General features: G+C 46.1%; 1 protein-coding gene across 1 annotated transcript in view; it reads right to left on the bottom strand.

Moving 5' to 3' along the window:
- Positions 1 to 546: 546 nt before the first annotated feature.
- LOC135561924 (ALK and LTK ligand 2b-like) overlaps positions 547 to 14,226 on the bottom strand; it is a 39,013-nt gene continuing 25,333 nt past the window's right edge. The window contains exons 5-6 of the mRNA XM_065004362.1: positions 8,576 to 8,649; positions 547 to 959 (exon numbers count right to left, since the gene is read on the bottom strand). Of these exons, the coding sequence (XP_064860434.1) occupies positions 8,585 to 8,649 (65 nt within the window). The 3' untranslated portion in view covers positions 547 to 959; positions 8,576 to 8,584. The remainder of the gene's footprint in view (positions 960 to 8,575; positions 8,650 to 14,226) is intronic.

Raw genomic sequence — 14,226 nt, 5'->3', positions numbered from 1 at the left:
GTGAAGTATAGGAAATAGGCTGTGATATCAGATTGGTCCTCATTGGGTTGCAAAATTCTGGTAACTTTCCCATAAATCCTGAAGCAGTGTGGCATACTCCTCCTCCTGATGCAGACCACCAGCCTACCAGTCAGGCAATCCATCAGGAATTATACCAGGTTACCAATCAGGTCATTACATCAGAGATTAGTTCACTTCTGTGGTTCTCTGCATCTAATGCAATGTAGCTGAAGAACATATCAGGACGTCTGTCTGTCTGTGTGACTGTCTACGTCTGTCTGTCAATCCGTGTGTCAGTCTGTCTCTCCGTGTGTCTGTCTGTGTGTTTGTCTGTCTCTCTGTGTGTCTGTCCGTGTGTCTGTCTGTGTGTCTGTTTGTCTCTCCGTGTGTCTGTTTGTCTGTCTCTCCGTGTGTCTGTCTGTCTCTCCATGTCTCTGTCTCTCCGTGTGTCTGTCTGTCTCTCCGTGTCTGTCTGTCTCTCCGTGTGTCTGTCTGTCTGTCTGTCTGTCTGTCTGTCTGTCTGTCTGTCTGTCTCTCTGTCGTCTGTCTGTCTCCGTGTGTCTGTCTGTCTCTCCGTCTGTCTGTCTCTCCGTCTGTCTGTCCGTGTGTCTGTCTGTCTGTCAGTCTTTCTTTCTGTCTACAACCACAGCTCAGAGACCACCAACCAAACTCCAACCAAATGTGTTTGTTCTAACCCATGATGAAGGCATGTCAATGAACACAGGAGCACTCCCGCATAGTGTCATGATATAATCCAAGTGTAAAACAGCATCCACGTGTCGTCAGGGTTTTTGGCAGCTGAACTCGGAGATTGTCCGAATGTAGAGTTGAGTAAAGTAGAGTAGAGTATGTGTGAGCTTCTATGAATGTCCTAACATAACTAACATTCCCCATGATACATTGATACTACTAGCAGTCTCTCTGTTCATCTTCCAAGGCACTTCTCTCTTTCATGGGCTCTGTTCAGAGAGAGAGAGAGACAGAGAGAGACAGAGAGAGCGAGAGAGAGAGAGACAGAGAGAGACAGAGAGACATAGAGAGAGAGAGAGACATAGAGAGAGAGAGAGATACAGAGAGACAGAGAGAGACAGAGAGAGAGACATTTAGTGAACTTTGTACTTCACTGCATGTGGAATTTCTTCCTAGAGAAAGTGCCTGAGAGACATGGCAGACTAATGATATATCTGGAGAGACAGAGATGGGGGAGAGAGAGAGAGAGAGAGGGGGGAGAGAGAGAGAGGGGGGGGGGAGGGGGAGAGGGGGAGAAAGAGAGAGACAGAGAGGGTGGAGAGAGAGAGACAGAGAGGGGAGAGAGAGAGAGAGAGAGAGAGAGAGAGAGAGAGAGAGAGAGAGAGAGAGAGGGGTGAGAGAGAGAGAGGGGGGTGAGAGTTGGAGAGAGAGGGGTGAGAGAGAGAGAGGGGTGAGAGTTGGAGAGAGACAGAGAGGGGTGAGAGAGAGAGAGATAGAGAGAGAGAGAGAGAGAGGTGGGGGTTGAGAGAGAGAGAGAGAGAGAGAGAGAGAGAGAGAGAGGTGGGGGTTGAGAGAGAGAGGTGGGGGTTGAGAGAGAGAGAGAGAGAGAGAGAGAGAGAGACAGATAGAGAGAGAGAGGTGGGGGTTGAGAGCGAGAGAGAGAGAGGTGGGGGTTGAGAGAGAGAGAGGGCAGGCGGGAGCGAGAGAGAAAGAGTAACAGTGATGACAGTCTGATGATATATTTGACTGTAATATATATATATATACGATTTTTTTCCCACAGTTTCACATGGGTCATATCTACAATAAAAAAAAACATTTTGTTTTCTCCATTTTAATGTCTTTCTGGAATTCTTTTGATTTGACGACTCCACCACTAAATCAACTGCTGCAAAATGACACTGGAATTCACAGACCTACCAACTATTTGTTATTGAATTCAACGACTGAATTATACTGCTATGGAGCTCAGCCCTACAGCACGCACAAACACACACCGTCAGACAGTGAACACAGCAGCCTAGCTATAATTCACTTTTACTAGCGGGAGGAAACGCATGCTTATTTATCTGCTATAAAGATACTCATTATATACGCTCTACCCCTTAAACACTGGGAGAAAGAGGTGTCAAGGTAGAGAGAGAGAGGGAAGGAAGAAAGGAGAGAGGAAACATTAGAAAGAGAGAAGGAGGGAGAGTGAGAGAGAGAGAGAGAGGAACAGATAGCGGGAAGGAGGAAGAGAGAGAGGAAGACAGAAGGAGGGAGAGAGAGAGGGAAAGAGAGAAGGAAGGAGAGAGAGGGAAAGAGACAAGAAGGGAGAGAGAAAGAGGAAGAGATAGAGGGAAGGAGGGAGAGAGAGAGTGAAAGAGAGGAGGGGAGAGAGAGAGAAGAAGAGTTAGAGGGAAAGAGAGAAGGAGGGTGAGAGAGAAGGAGGGAGAGAGAGAGAGGAAGCGATAGAGGGAAAGAGAGGAAGGAGAGAGAGAGAGAGGAAGAGAGAGAGAGAGAGAGAGAGAAGAGAGAAGGAGGGAGAGAGAGAGAGAAGGAGGGAGAGAGAGAGAGGACACAGAGGGAAAGAGAGAAGGAGAGAGAGAGAGAGAGGAAGCGATAGAGGGAAAGAGAGAAGGAGGGAGAGAGAGGAAGAGAGAGAGAGGGAGAGAGAGAGAGAGAGAGAGAGAGAGAGGAGGGGGAGAGAGAGAGAAGGAGGGAGAGAGAGAGAGGAAGCATAGAGGGAAAGAGAGAAGGAGGGAGAGAGAGAGAGAAAGAGAGAAGGAAGGAGAGAGAGGGAAAGAGACAAGAAGGGAGAGAGAAAGAGGAAGAGATAGAGGGAAGGAGGGAGAGAGAGAGTGAAAGAGAGGAGGGGAGAGAGAGAGAAGAAGAGTTAGAGGGAAAGAGAGAAGGAGGGTGAGAGAGAAGGAGGGAGAGAGAGAGAGGAAGCGATAGAGGGAAAGAGAGGAAGGAGAGAGAGAGAGAGGAAGAGAGAGAGAGAGGGAGAGAGAGAGAGAAGGAGGGAGAGAGAGAGAGGACACAGAGGGAAAGAGAGAAGGAGAGAGAGAGAGAGAGGAAGCGATAGAGGGAAAGAGAGAAGGAGGGAGAGAGAGGAAGAGAGAGAGAGGGAGAGAGAGAGAGAGAGAGAGAGAAGGAGGGGGAGAGAGAGAGAAGGAGGGAGAGAGAGAGAGGAAGCATAGAGGGAAAGAGAGAAGGAGGGAGAGAGAGAGAGGAAGCGATAGAGGGAAAGAGAGAAGGAGGGAGGGAGAGAGGAAGAGAGAGAGAGAGAGAGAGGAAGAGATAAAGGGAAAGAGAGAAGGAGGGGAAGAGAGAAGAAGGGGAAGAGAGAAGGAGGGGAAGAGAGAAGGAGGGGGAGAGAGAAGGAGGGGAAGAGAGAAGAAGGGAAAGAGAGAAGGAGGGGGAGAGAGAAGAAGGGGAAGAGAGAAGGAGGGGAAGAGAGAAGAAGGGGAATAGAGAAGAAAGGGGAAGAGAGAAGGAGGAGGAGAGAGAAGAAGGGGAAGAGAGAAGAAGAGGAAGAGAGGAGGAGGGGAAGAGAGAAGAAGGGGAAGAGAGAAGAAGGGGAAGAGAGAAGAAGGGAAGAGAGAAGAAGGGAAAGAGAGAAGAATGGGAAGAGAGAAGGAGGGGAAGAGAGAAGGAGGGGGAGAGAGAAGGAGGGAAGAGAGAAGAAGGGAAAGAGAGAAGGAGGGGGAGAGAGAAGAAGGGGAAGAGAGAAGGAGGGGAAGAGAGAAGAAAGGGGAAGAGAGAAGGAGGGGGAGAGAGAAGAAGGGGAAGAGAGAAGAAGGAAGAGAGAAGAAGGGGAAGAGAGAAGAAGGGGAAGAGAGAAGAAGAGGAAGAGAGAAGGAGGGGAAGAGAGAAGAAGGGGAAGAGAGAAGAAGGGGAAGAGAGAAAAAAGAAGGGGAAGAGAGAAGGAGGGGAAGAGAGAAGAAGGGAAAGAGAGAAGAAGGGGAAGAGAGAAGGAGGGGAAGAGAGAAGGAGGGGGAGAAGGAGAGAGAAGGAGGGGAAGAGAGAAGAAGGGAAATAGAGAAGGAGGGGGAGAGAGAAGAAGGGGAAGAGAGAAGGAGGGGAAGAGAGAAGAAGGGGAAGAGAGAAGAAAGGGGAAGAGAGAAGGAAGGGGTGGGAGAGAAGAAGGGGAAGAGAGAAGAAGGGGAAGAGAGAAGGAGGGAAAGAGAGAAGAAGGGGAAGAGAGAAGGAGGGGGAGAGAGAAGAAGGGAAAGAGAGAAGAAGGGGAAGAGAGAAGGAGGGGAAGAGAGAAGGAGGGGAAGAGAGAAGGAGGGTGGGAGAGAAGGAGGGGAAGAGAGAGGGAAAGAGAGAAGAAGGGGAAGAGAGAAGAAGGGAAAGAGAGAAGAAGGGGAAGAGAGAAGGAGGGGAAGAGAGAAGAAGGGAAAGAGAGAAGGAGGGGAAGAGAGAAGAAGGGGAAGAGAGAAGGAGGGGAAGAGAGAAGAAGGGAAAGAGAGAAGAAGGGGAAGAGAGAAGAAGGAGAAGAGAGAATGAGGGGAAGAGAGAAGAAGGGGAAGAGAGAAGAAGGGAAAGAGAGAAGAAGGGGAAGAGAGAAGAAGGGGAAGAGAGAAGGAGGGGAAGAGAGAAGGAGGGGAAGAGAGAAGGAGGGGAAGAGAGAAGAAGGGGAAGAGAGAAGGAGGGGAAGAGAGAAGGAGGGGAAGAGAGAAGAAGGGGAAGAGAGAAGAAAGGGGAAGAGAGAAGGAAGGGGAGAGAGAAGAAGGGGAAGAGAGAAGAAGGGGAAGAGAGAAGGAGGGGAAGAGAGAAGAAGGGGAAGAGAGAAGGAGGGGGAGAGAGAAGGGAAAGAGAGAAGAAGGGAAGAGAGAAGAAGGGGAAGAGAGAAGGAGGGGAAGAGAGAAGGAGGGGAAGAGAGAAGGAGGGGGAGAGAAGGAGGGGAAGAGAGAGGGAAAGAGAGAAGAAGGGGAAGAGAGAAGAAGGGAAAGAGAGAAGAAGGGGAAGAGAGAAGGAGGGGAAGAGAGAAGAAGGGAAAGAGAGAAGGAGGGGAGAGAGAAGGAGGGGAAGAGAGAAGAAGGGGAAGAGAGAAGGAGGGAAGAGAGAAGAAGGGGAAGAGAGGAGGGGGAGAGAGAAGAAGGGGAAGAGAGAAGAAGGAGAAGAGAGAAGAAGGGGAAGAGAGGAGGGGAAGAGAGAAGGAGGGGAAGAGAGAAGGAGGGGAAGAGAGAAGAAGGGGAAGAGAGAAGGAGGGGAAGAGAGAAGAAGGGAAAGAGAGAAGAAGGGGAAGAGAGAAGAAGGAGAAGAGAGAAGGAGGGGAAGAGAGAAGAAGGGAAAGAGAGAAGAAGGGGAAGAGAGAAGAAGGGGAAGTGAGAAGGAGGGGAAGAGAGAAGGAGGGGAAGAGAGAAGAAGGGGAAGAGAGAAGGAGGGGGAGAGAGAAGGAGGGGAAGAGAGAAGGAGGGGAAGAGAGAAGAAGGAGAAGAGAGAAGGAGGGGAAGAGAGAAGAAGGCAAAGAGAGAAGAAGGGGAAGAGAGAAGAAGGGGAAGTGAGAAGGAGGGGAAGAGAGAAGAAGGGGAAGAGAGAAGAAGGGGAAGAGAGAAGGAGGGGAAGAGAGAAGGAGGAGAAGAGAAGGAGGGAAAGAGAGAAGGAGGGGGAGAGAGAAGAAGGGGAAGAGAGAAGGAGGGAAGAGAGAAGAAAGGGAAGAGAGAAGGAGGGGGAGAGAGAAGGGGAAGAGAGAAGAAGGGGGAAGAGAGAAGAAGGGGAAGAGAGAAGAAGGGGAAGAGAGAAGAAGAGGAAGAGAGAAGGAGGGAAGAGAGAAGAAGGGGGAAGAGAGAAGAAGGGAAGAGAGAAAAAAGAAGGGGAAGAGAGAAGGAGGGGAAGAGAGAAGAAGGGAAAGAGAGAAGAAGGGGAAGAGAGAAGGAGGGGAAGAGAGAAGGAGGGGGAGAAGGAGAGAGAAGGAGGGGAAGAGAGAAGAAGGGAAATAGAGAAGGAGGGGGAGAGAGAAGAAGGGGAAGAGAGAAGGAGGGGAAGAGAGAAGAAGGGGAAGAGAGAAGAAAGGGGAAGAGAGAAGGAAGGGTGGGAGAGAAGAAGGGGAAGAGAGAAGAAGGGGAAGAGAGAAGGAGGGAAAGAGAGAAGAAGGGGAAGAGAGAAGGAGGGGGAGAGAGAAGAAGGGAAAGAGAGAAGAAGGGAAGAGAGAAGGAGGGGAAGAGAGAAGGAGGGAAGAGAGAAGGAGGGTGGGAGAGAAGGAGGGAAGAGAGAGGGAAAGAGAGAAGAAGGGGAAGAGAGAAGAAGGGAAAGAGAGAAGAAGGGGAAGAGAGAAGGAGGGGAAGAGAGAAGAAGGGAAAGAGAGAAGGAGGGGAAGAGAGAAGAAGGGAAGAGAGAAGGAGGGGAAGAGAGAAGAAGGAAAGAGAGAAGAAGGGGAAGAGAGAAGAAGGAGAAGAGAGAATGAGGGGAAGAGAGAAGAAGGGGAAGAGAGAAGAAGGGAAAGAGAGAAGAAGGGGAAGAGAGAAGAAGGAAGAGAGAAGGAGGGGAAGAGAGAAGGAGGGGAAGAGAGAAGGAGGGGAAGAGAGAAGAAGGGGAAGAGAGAAGGAGGGAAGAGAGAAGGAGGGGAAGAGAGAAGAAGGGAAGAGAGAAGAAAGGGGAAGAGAGAAGGAAGGAAGAGAGAAGAAGGGGAAGAGAGAAGAAGGGGAAGAGAGAAGGAGGGGAAGAGAGAAGAAGGGGAAGAGAGAAGGAGGGGGAGAGAGAAGGGAAAGAGAGAAGAAGGGAAGAGAGAAGAAGGGGAAGAGAGAAGGAGGGGAAGAGAGAAGGAGGGGAAGAGAGAAGGAGGGGGAGAGAAGGAGGGGAAGAGAGAGGGAAAGAGAGAAGAAGGGAAGAGAGAAGAAGGGGAAAAGAGAGAAGAAGGGGAAGAGAGAAGGAGGGGAAGAGAGAAGAAGGGAAAGAGAGAAGGAGGGAGAGAGAAGGAGGGGAAGAGAGAAGAAGGGGAAGAGAGAAGGAAGAGAAGAGAAGGGGAAGAGAGGAGGGGAAGAGAGAAGAAGGGGAGAGAAGAAGGAAGAGAGAGAGAAGAAGGAGGGGAAGAGAGAAGAGGGGAAGAGAGAAGGAGGGGAGAGAAGAGGAAGAAGAGGAAGGGGAAGAGAAGAGAGAAGAGAAGGAGGGGAAGAGGAAGAAGGGAAAGAGAGAAGAAGGGGAAGAGAGAAGAAGGAGAAGAGAGAAGGAGGGGAAGAGAGAAGAAGGAAAGAGAGAAGAAGGGGAAGAGAGAAGAAGGGAAGAGAGAAGGAGGGGAAGAGAGAAGGAGGAAGAGAGAAGAAGAGGAAGAGAGAAGGAGGGGAGAGAGAAGGAGGAAGAGAGAAGGAGGGGAAGAGAGAAGAAGGGAAAGAAGAGAAGAAGGAGGGGAAGAGAGAAGAAGGCAAAGAGAGAAGAAGGGGAAGAGAGAAGAAGGGGAAGAGAGAAGGAGGGGAAGAGAGAAGAAGGAGGGGAAGAGGGAAGAAGAAGAAGGGAAAGAGAGAAGAAGGGGAAGAGAGAAGAAGGGGAAGTGAGAAGGAGGGGAAGAGAGAAGAAGGGGAAGAGAGAAGAAGGGGAAGAGAGAAGGAGGGGAAGAGAAGGAGGAGGGGAAGAGAGAAGGAGGGGAGAGAGAGAAGGGGAAGGAGAAGAGAGAAGGAGGGGAAGAGAGAAGAAGGAGAAGAGAAGAAGAAGGGGGGAGAGAGAAGAAGAAGGGAAGAAGGGAGAAGGAAGGGGAAGAGAGAAGAAGGGAAGAAGAGAGAAGAAGGGGAAGAGAGAAGGAGGGGAAGAGAGAAGGAGGGGAAGAGAGAAGAAGGAAGGAAAGAGAGAAGGAGGGGAAGAGAGAAGAAGGAAGAGAGAAGAGGGGAAGAGAGAAGAGAAGAAAGGAGGGGAAGAGAGAAGAAGGGGAAGGAGAAGAAGGGAGAGAGAAGAGGGGAAGGGAGAGAGAGAAGGAGGGGAAGAGAGAAGAAGGGAAGAGAGAAGAAGGGGGAAGAGAGAAGGAGGGGAAGAGAGAAGGAGGGGAGAAGAGAAGGAGGGGAAGAGAGAAGAGGCAGAGAGAGGGAGAGAAGAGGGGGAAGAGAGAAGAGGGGAAGAGAGAGGAGGGAAGGAGAAGAAGGGGAAGAGAGAAGGAGGGGGAAGAGAGAAGGAGGAGAAGAAGAGAGAGAGGAGGGGAAGAGAGAAGAGGGGGAGAAGAAGGAGGGGAGAGAGAAGGAGGGGAAGAGAGAAGAAGGGGAAGAGAGAAGGAGGGGAGAGAGAAGGAGGGAGAGAAGGAGGGAAGAGAGGGGAGAGAGAGAAGGAGGGGGAGAGAGAGGAGGGGAAAAGAAGGAAAGAGAGGGGAGAGAGGGAGGGAAGGAGAGGGGGAAGAGAAGAGGGAAGAGAGAGGGAAAGAGAGAAGAAGGGGGAGAGAGGAAGAGATAGAGAAAGTGAGGTGATCATCCATAGTCTTACCAGGGTATTCTACCTCTCTGTACACCTCATCCATAGTCTTACCAGGGTATTCTACCTCTCTGTACACCTCACCCATAGTCTTACCAGGGTATTCTACCTCTCTGTACACCTCATCCATAGTCTTACCAGGGTATTCTACCTCTCTGTCTGTACACATCATCCATAGTCTTACCAGCGTATTCTACCTCTCTGTACACATCATCCATAGTCTTACCAGGGTATTCTACCTCTCTGTACACCTCTGACTGCCGGCCAGTCTGGTGAGAAGACGGGCACACCTCTTATAGTCTGAAAAACAACACACACCACAGGTCAGTCTACAAACAACAATGTTTTGAGTAACTCACACATTGTTAGAGTAAGTCGTTATTGCTGGAATGCAACGTTGTTATAATTTAGAATAATGACATGTAAACTGAGTGTACAAAACATTAGGAACGCCTGCTCTTTCCCTGACGTGGACTGACCAGGTGAATCCAGGCTATGATCAATGACAATTTAAACATGTATGGTGTATGTGTGCCATTCAGATGGTCAAGACAAAAGACGTATGTCCCCTTTGAACGAGGTCTGGTAGTAGGTGCCAGGTGTATGGTAGTAGGTGCCAGGTGTATGGTAGTAGGTGCCAGGCGCACCGGTTTGTGTCAAGAACTGCAACACTGCTGGGATTTTCAATCGTTTTCCCGTGTGTTTCAAAAATGGACGAACACCCAAAGAATACAAGAATACACAGCCAAGTTGACACAACTGTTGGAAGCAAATGATGCTGGAGGGGATGGCTGCTGTTATACATGCTGCTGTTATACATGCTGCTCTTATACATGCTGATGTTATACATGCTGATGTTATACATGCTGATGTTATACATGCTGATGTTATATATGCTGATGTTATACATGCTGATGTTATACATGCTGATGTTATACATGCTGTTTATACATGCTGCTGTTATACATGCTGATGTTATACATGCTGCTGTTATACATGCTGATGTTATACATGCTGCTGTTATACATGCTGATGTTATACATGATGTTATACATGCTGATGATGTTGTTATACATGCTGCTGATGTTATACATGCTGATGTTATACATGCTGATGTTATACATGCTGATGTTATACATGCTGATGTTATACATGCTGATGTTATACATGATGTTATACATGCTGATGTTATACATGATGTTATACATGCTGATGTTATACATGATGTTATACATGCTGATGTTATACATGCTGATGTTATACATGCTGATGTTATACATGCTGATGTTATACATGCTGATGTTATACATGATGTTATACATGCTGATGTTATACATGCTGATGTTATACATGCTGATGTTATATATGCTGATGTTATATATGCTGATGTTATACATGCTGATGTTATACATGCTGATGTTATATATGCTGATGTTATATATGCTGATGTTATATATGCTGATGTTATACATGCTGATGTTATACATACATGATGTTATATATGCTGATGTTATACATGCTGATGTTATATGCTGATGTTATATATGATGTTATACATGCTGATGTTATACATGCTGATGTTATTATACATGCTGATGTTATACATGATGATGTTATATATGCTGATGTTATATATGCTGATGTTATATATGATGTTATACATGATGATGTTATACATGATGTTATACATGCTGATGTTATATATGCTGATGTTATACATGCTGATGTTATACATGCTGATGTTATACATGCTGATGTTATACATGATGTTATACATGATGTTATACATGATGTTATACATGCTGATACATGTTATACATGCTGATGTTATACATGATGATGTTATACATGCTGATGTTATACATGATGTTATACATGCTGATGTTATACATGCTGATGTTATACATGATGATGTTATACATGCTGATGTTATACATGCTGATGTTATACATGCTGATGTTATACATGCTGATGTTATACATGCTGATGTTATACATGATGATGTTATACATGCTGATGTTATACATGATGATGTTATACATGCTGATGTTATACATGCTGATGTTATACATGATGTTATACATGCTGATGTTATACATGCTGATGTTATACATGCTGATGTTATACATGCTGATGTTATACATGCTGATGTTATACATGCTGATGTTATACATGCTGATGTTATACATGATGTTATACATGCTGATGTTATACATGATGTTATACATGCTGATGTTATACATGCTGATGTTATACATGCTGCTGTTATACATGCTGATGTTATATATGATGTTATACATGCTGATGTTATACATGATGTTATACATGCTGATGTTATACATGCTGCTGTTATACATGCTGATGTTATACATGCTGATGTTATACATGCTGATGTTATACATGCTGATGTTATACATGCTGCTGTTATACATGCTGATGTTATACATGCTGATGTTATACATGATGTTATACATGCTGATGTTATACATGCTGATGTTATACATGCTGATGTTATACATGCTGATGTTATACATGCTGTTATACATGCTGTTTATACATGATGTTATACATGCTGATGTTATACATGCTGATATACATGATGTTATACATGCTGATGTGCTGATACATGATGCTGTTATACATGCTGATGTTATACATGATGATGTTATACATGCTGATGTTATACATGATGTTATACATGCTGATGTTATACATGCTGATGTTATACATGATGTTATACATGCTGATGTTATACATGATGTTATACATGCTGATGTTATACATGATGTTATACATGCTGATGTTATATATGATGTTATACATGCTGATGTTATACATGCTGATGTTATACATGCTGATGTTATACATGATGTTATACATGCTGATGTTATACATGATGTTATACATGCTGATGTTATACATGATGTTATACATGCTGCTGTTATACATGCTGCTGTTATACATGCTGCTGTTATACATGCTGATGTTATACATGCTGATGTTATACATGATGTTATACATGCTGATGTTATACATGCTGCTGTTATACATGCTGATGTTATACATGCTGATGTTATACATGATGTTATACATGCTGATGTTATACATGCTGCTGTTATACATGCTGCTGTTATACATGCTGCTGTTATACATGCTGCTGTTATACATGCTGCTGTTATATATGCTGATGTTATACATGCTGCTGTTATACATGATGTTATACATGCTGATGTTATATATGCTGATGTTATACATGCTGCTGTTATACATGCTGCTGTTATACATGCTGATGTTATACATGCTGATGTTATACATGCTGATGTTATACATGATGTTATACATGCTGCTGTTATACATGCTGATGTTATACATGCTGCTGTTATACATGCTGATGTTATACATGCTGATGTTATACATGCTTCTAACCAACTGTGCTATTTTGTTATTTGTTTTTGCGCGTTTGTAATTTTTAATTATTTTTTAAAACGTATTTTGTACATAATGTTGCTGCTACTGTCTTTTACGACCAAAAAATAACTTTCTGGACATCATCACAGCGATTACTCACCTCGAACTGGATAAAGATTGTTTTACTTTAACGAGGCCGACGCGAAGGATATACTGCTTTTTCGGGAACGGGCCCAAATCCCCGTCATTTGCGTGAAGAGAAGATGGAGAAAAAGGGGGCGGAGATTGGGCTTCCTTCGGAAAATTCTTAGGCGAGTGAGTACACCTCTACTACCATCCGTTCTATTGGCCAACGTCATTGGAAAACAAAATGGATGATATACGATCAAGACTATTCTACCAACGGGACATTAAAAACTGTAATATCTTATGTTTCACCGAGTCGTGGCTGAACGACAACACGGATAATATAAAACTACCGGGATTATGCATCGGCAGGACAGAGACATCTGCTACGGACTATTATCTGCTAAAACGAGGAGCGTGTCTATTTGTCAATAGCAGCTGGTGCGTGATGTCTAATATTAAAGATAAACTGTAGACCACACTATCTACCAAGAGAGTTTTCATCTATATTTTTCGTAGTTGTTTATTTACCACCACTAACCGATGCTGGCACTAAGACCGCACTCAACGAGCTGTATAAGGCCACAAGCAAACAGGAAAATGCTCATCTAGAAGCAGCACTCCTACTGGCCAGGGACTTTAATGCAGGCAAACAGGGACTTTAATGAAGGAAAACTTGAATCCTTTTTACCTCATTTCTACCAGCATGTCACATGTGCAAACAGAGGGGAGAAAAAACTCTAGACCACCTTTACTCCACACACAGAGACACGTACAAAGCTCTCCCTCTCCATTTGGCAAATCTGACCAGAGTTCTATCCTCCTGATTCCTGATTACAAGCCAAAACTAAAGCAGGAAGTACCGGTGACTCGCTCAATACAGAAGTGGTCAGATGACACGGATGCTACGCTACTGGACTGTTTTGCTAGCACAGACTGGAATATGTTCCGGGATTCATCCAATGTCATTGAGGAGTGTACCCCCTCCGTCATTGGCTTTATCAGTAAGTACATCGACAACGTCATCCCCACAGTGAACGTACGTACATATCCTAACCAGAAGCCATGGATTACAGGCAACATCCACATCAAGCTAAAGGTTAGAGCTGCCGCGTTCAAGGAACGGGACATTAATCCAGACGCTTATAAGAAATCCCACTATGCCTTCAGACGAACCACAAACAGGCAAAGTGTAAATACAGGATTAAGATCGAATCCTTCTACACCAGCTCTGATGTTCGTCAGAAGTGGTGGGCTTGAAAACTATTATGGACTACAAAGGGAAACCCAGCCATGAGCTGCCCAGTGGCGAGAGCCTACCAGACGAGCTAAATGCCTTTTATGCACTTTTCGAGGCAAGCAACACTGAAGCATGCATGAGAGCACCAGCTGTTCCAGATGACTGTATGATAATGCTCTCGGTAGCCGATGTGAGCAAGGCCTTTGAACTGGTCAACATTCACAAAACTGCGGGGCCAGACAGATTACCAGGACGTGTACTTAAAGTATGCACGGACCAACTGACAGGTGTCTTCATTTACATTTTCAAACTCATCCTGACAGAGTCTGTAATACCTTCATGTTTCTAGCAGACCGCCATAATCCTTCTGCCCAAGGAAGCGAAGGTAACCTACCTAAATTATTACCGCCCCGTAGCACTCACTCCGGTAGCCGTGAAGTGCTTTGATAGGCTGGTCATGGCACACATCAACAGCATAATCCCGGATACCCTAGACCCACTCCAATTTGCATACCGCCCCAACAGATCCACAGATGACGCAATTTCAATCGCACTCCACACTGCCCTTTCCCACCTGGACAAAAGGAACACCTATGTCAGAATGCTGTTCTTTGACTACAGCTCAGCGATCCACACCATAGTGCCCACAAAGCTCATCACTAAGCTAAGGACCCTGGGACTAAATATCTCCCTCTGCAACTGAATCCTGGACTTCTTGACGGGCCGCCCCGAGGTGGTGAGGGTAGGCAACAACACGTCTGTCACGCTGATCCTCAACACTGGCACCCCTCAGGGGTGCGTGCTTAGTCCCTTCCTGTACTCCCTGTTCACCCACGACTGTGTGGCCAAACACGACTCCAACACCACCATTAAATTTGTTGACGACACAACAGTGGAAGGCCTGATTACTTTTAACGATGATACAGCCTATACAGAGACCTGGCAGTGTGGTGCCAGGACAACAACCTCTCCCTCAATGTGAGCAAGACAAAGGAGCTGATCGTGACCTACAGGAAAAGGGGGTCCAAACAGGCCCCCAATAACATCGACGGGGCTGTAGTGGAGCAATTTGAGAGTTTCAAGTTCCTTGGTGTCCACATCAT

Source organism: Oncorhynchus nerka, linkage group LG18, assembly GCF_034236695.1.
Source record: "Oncorhynchus nerka isolate Pitt River linkage group LG18, Oner_Uvic_2.0, whole genome shotgun sequence".
In the NCBI taxonomy this organism is placed as follows: domain Eukaryota; kingdom Metazoa; phylum Chordata; class Actinopteri; order Salmoniformes; family Salmonidae; genus Oncorhynchus; species Oncorhynchus nerka.
The sequence above is the reverse complement of the archived record's forward strand: the minus strand, read 5'-3'. Positions and strand labels throughout refer to the sequence as shown.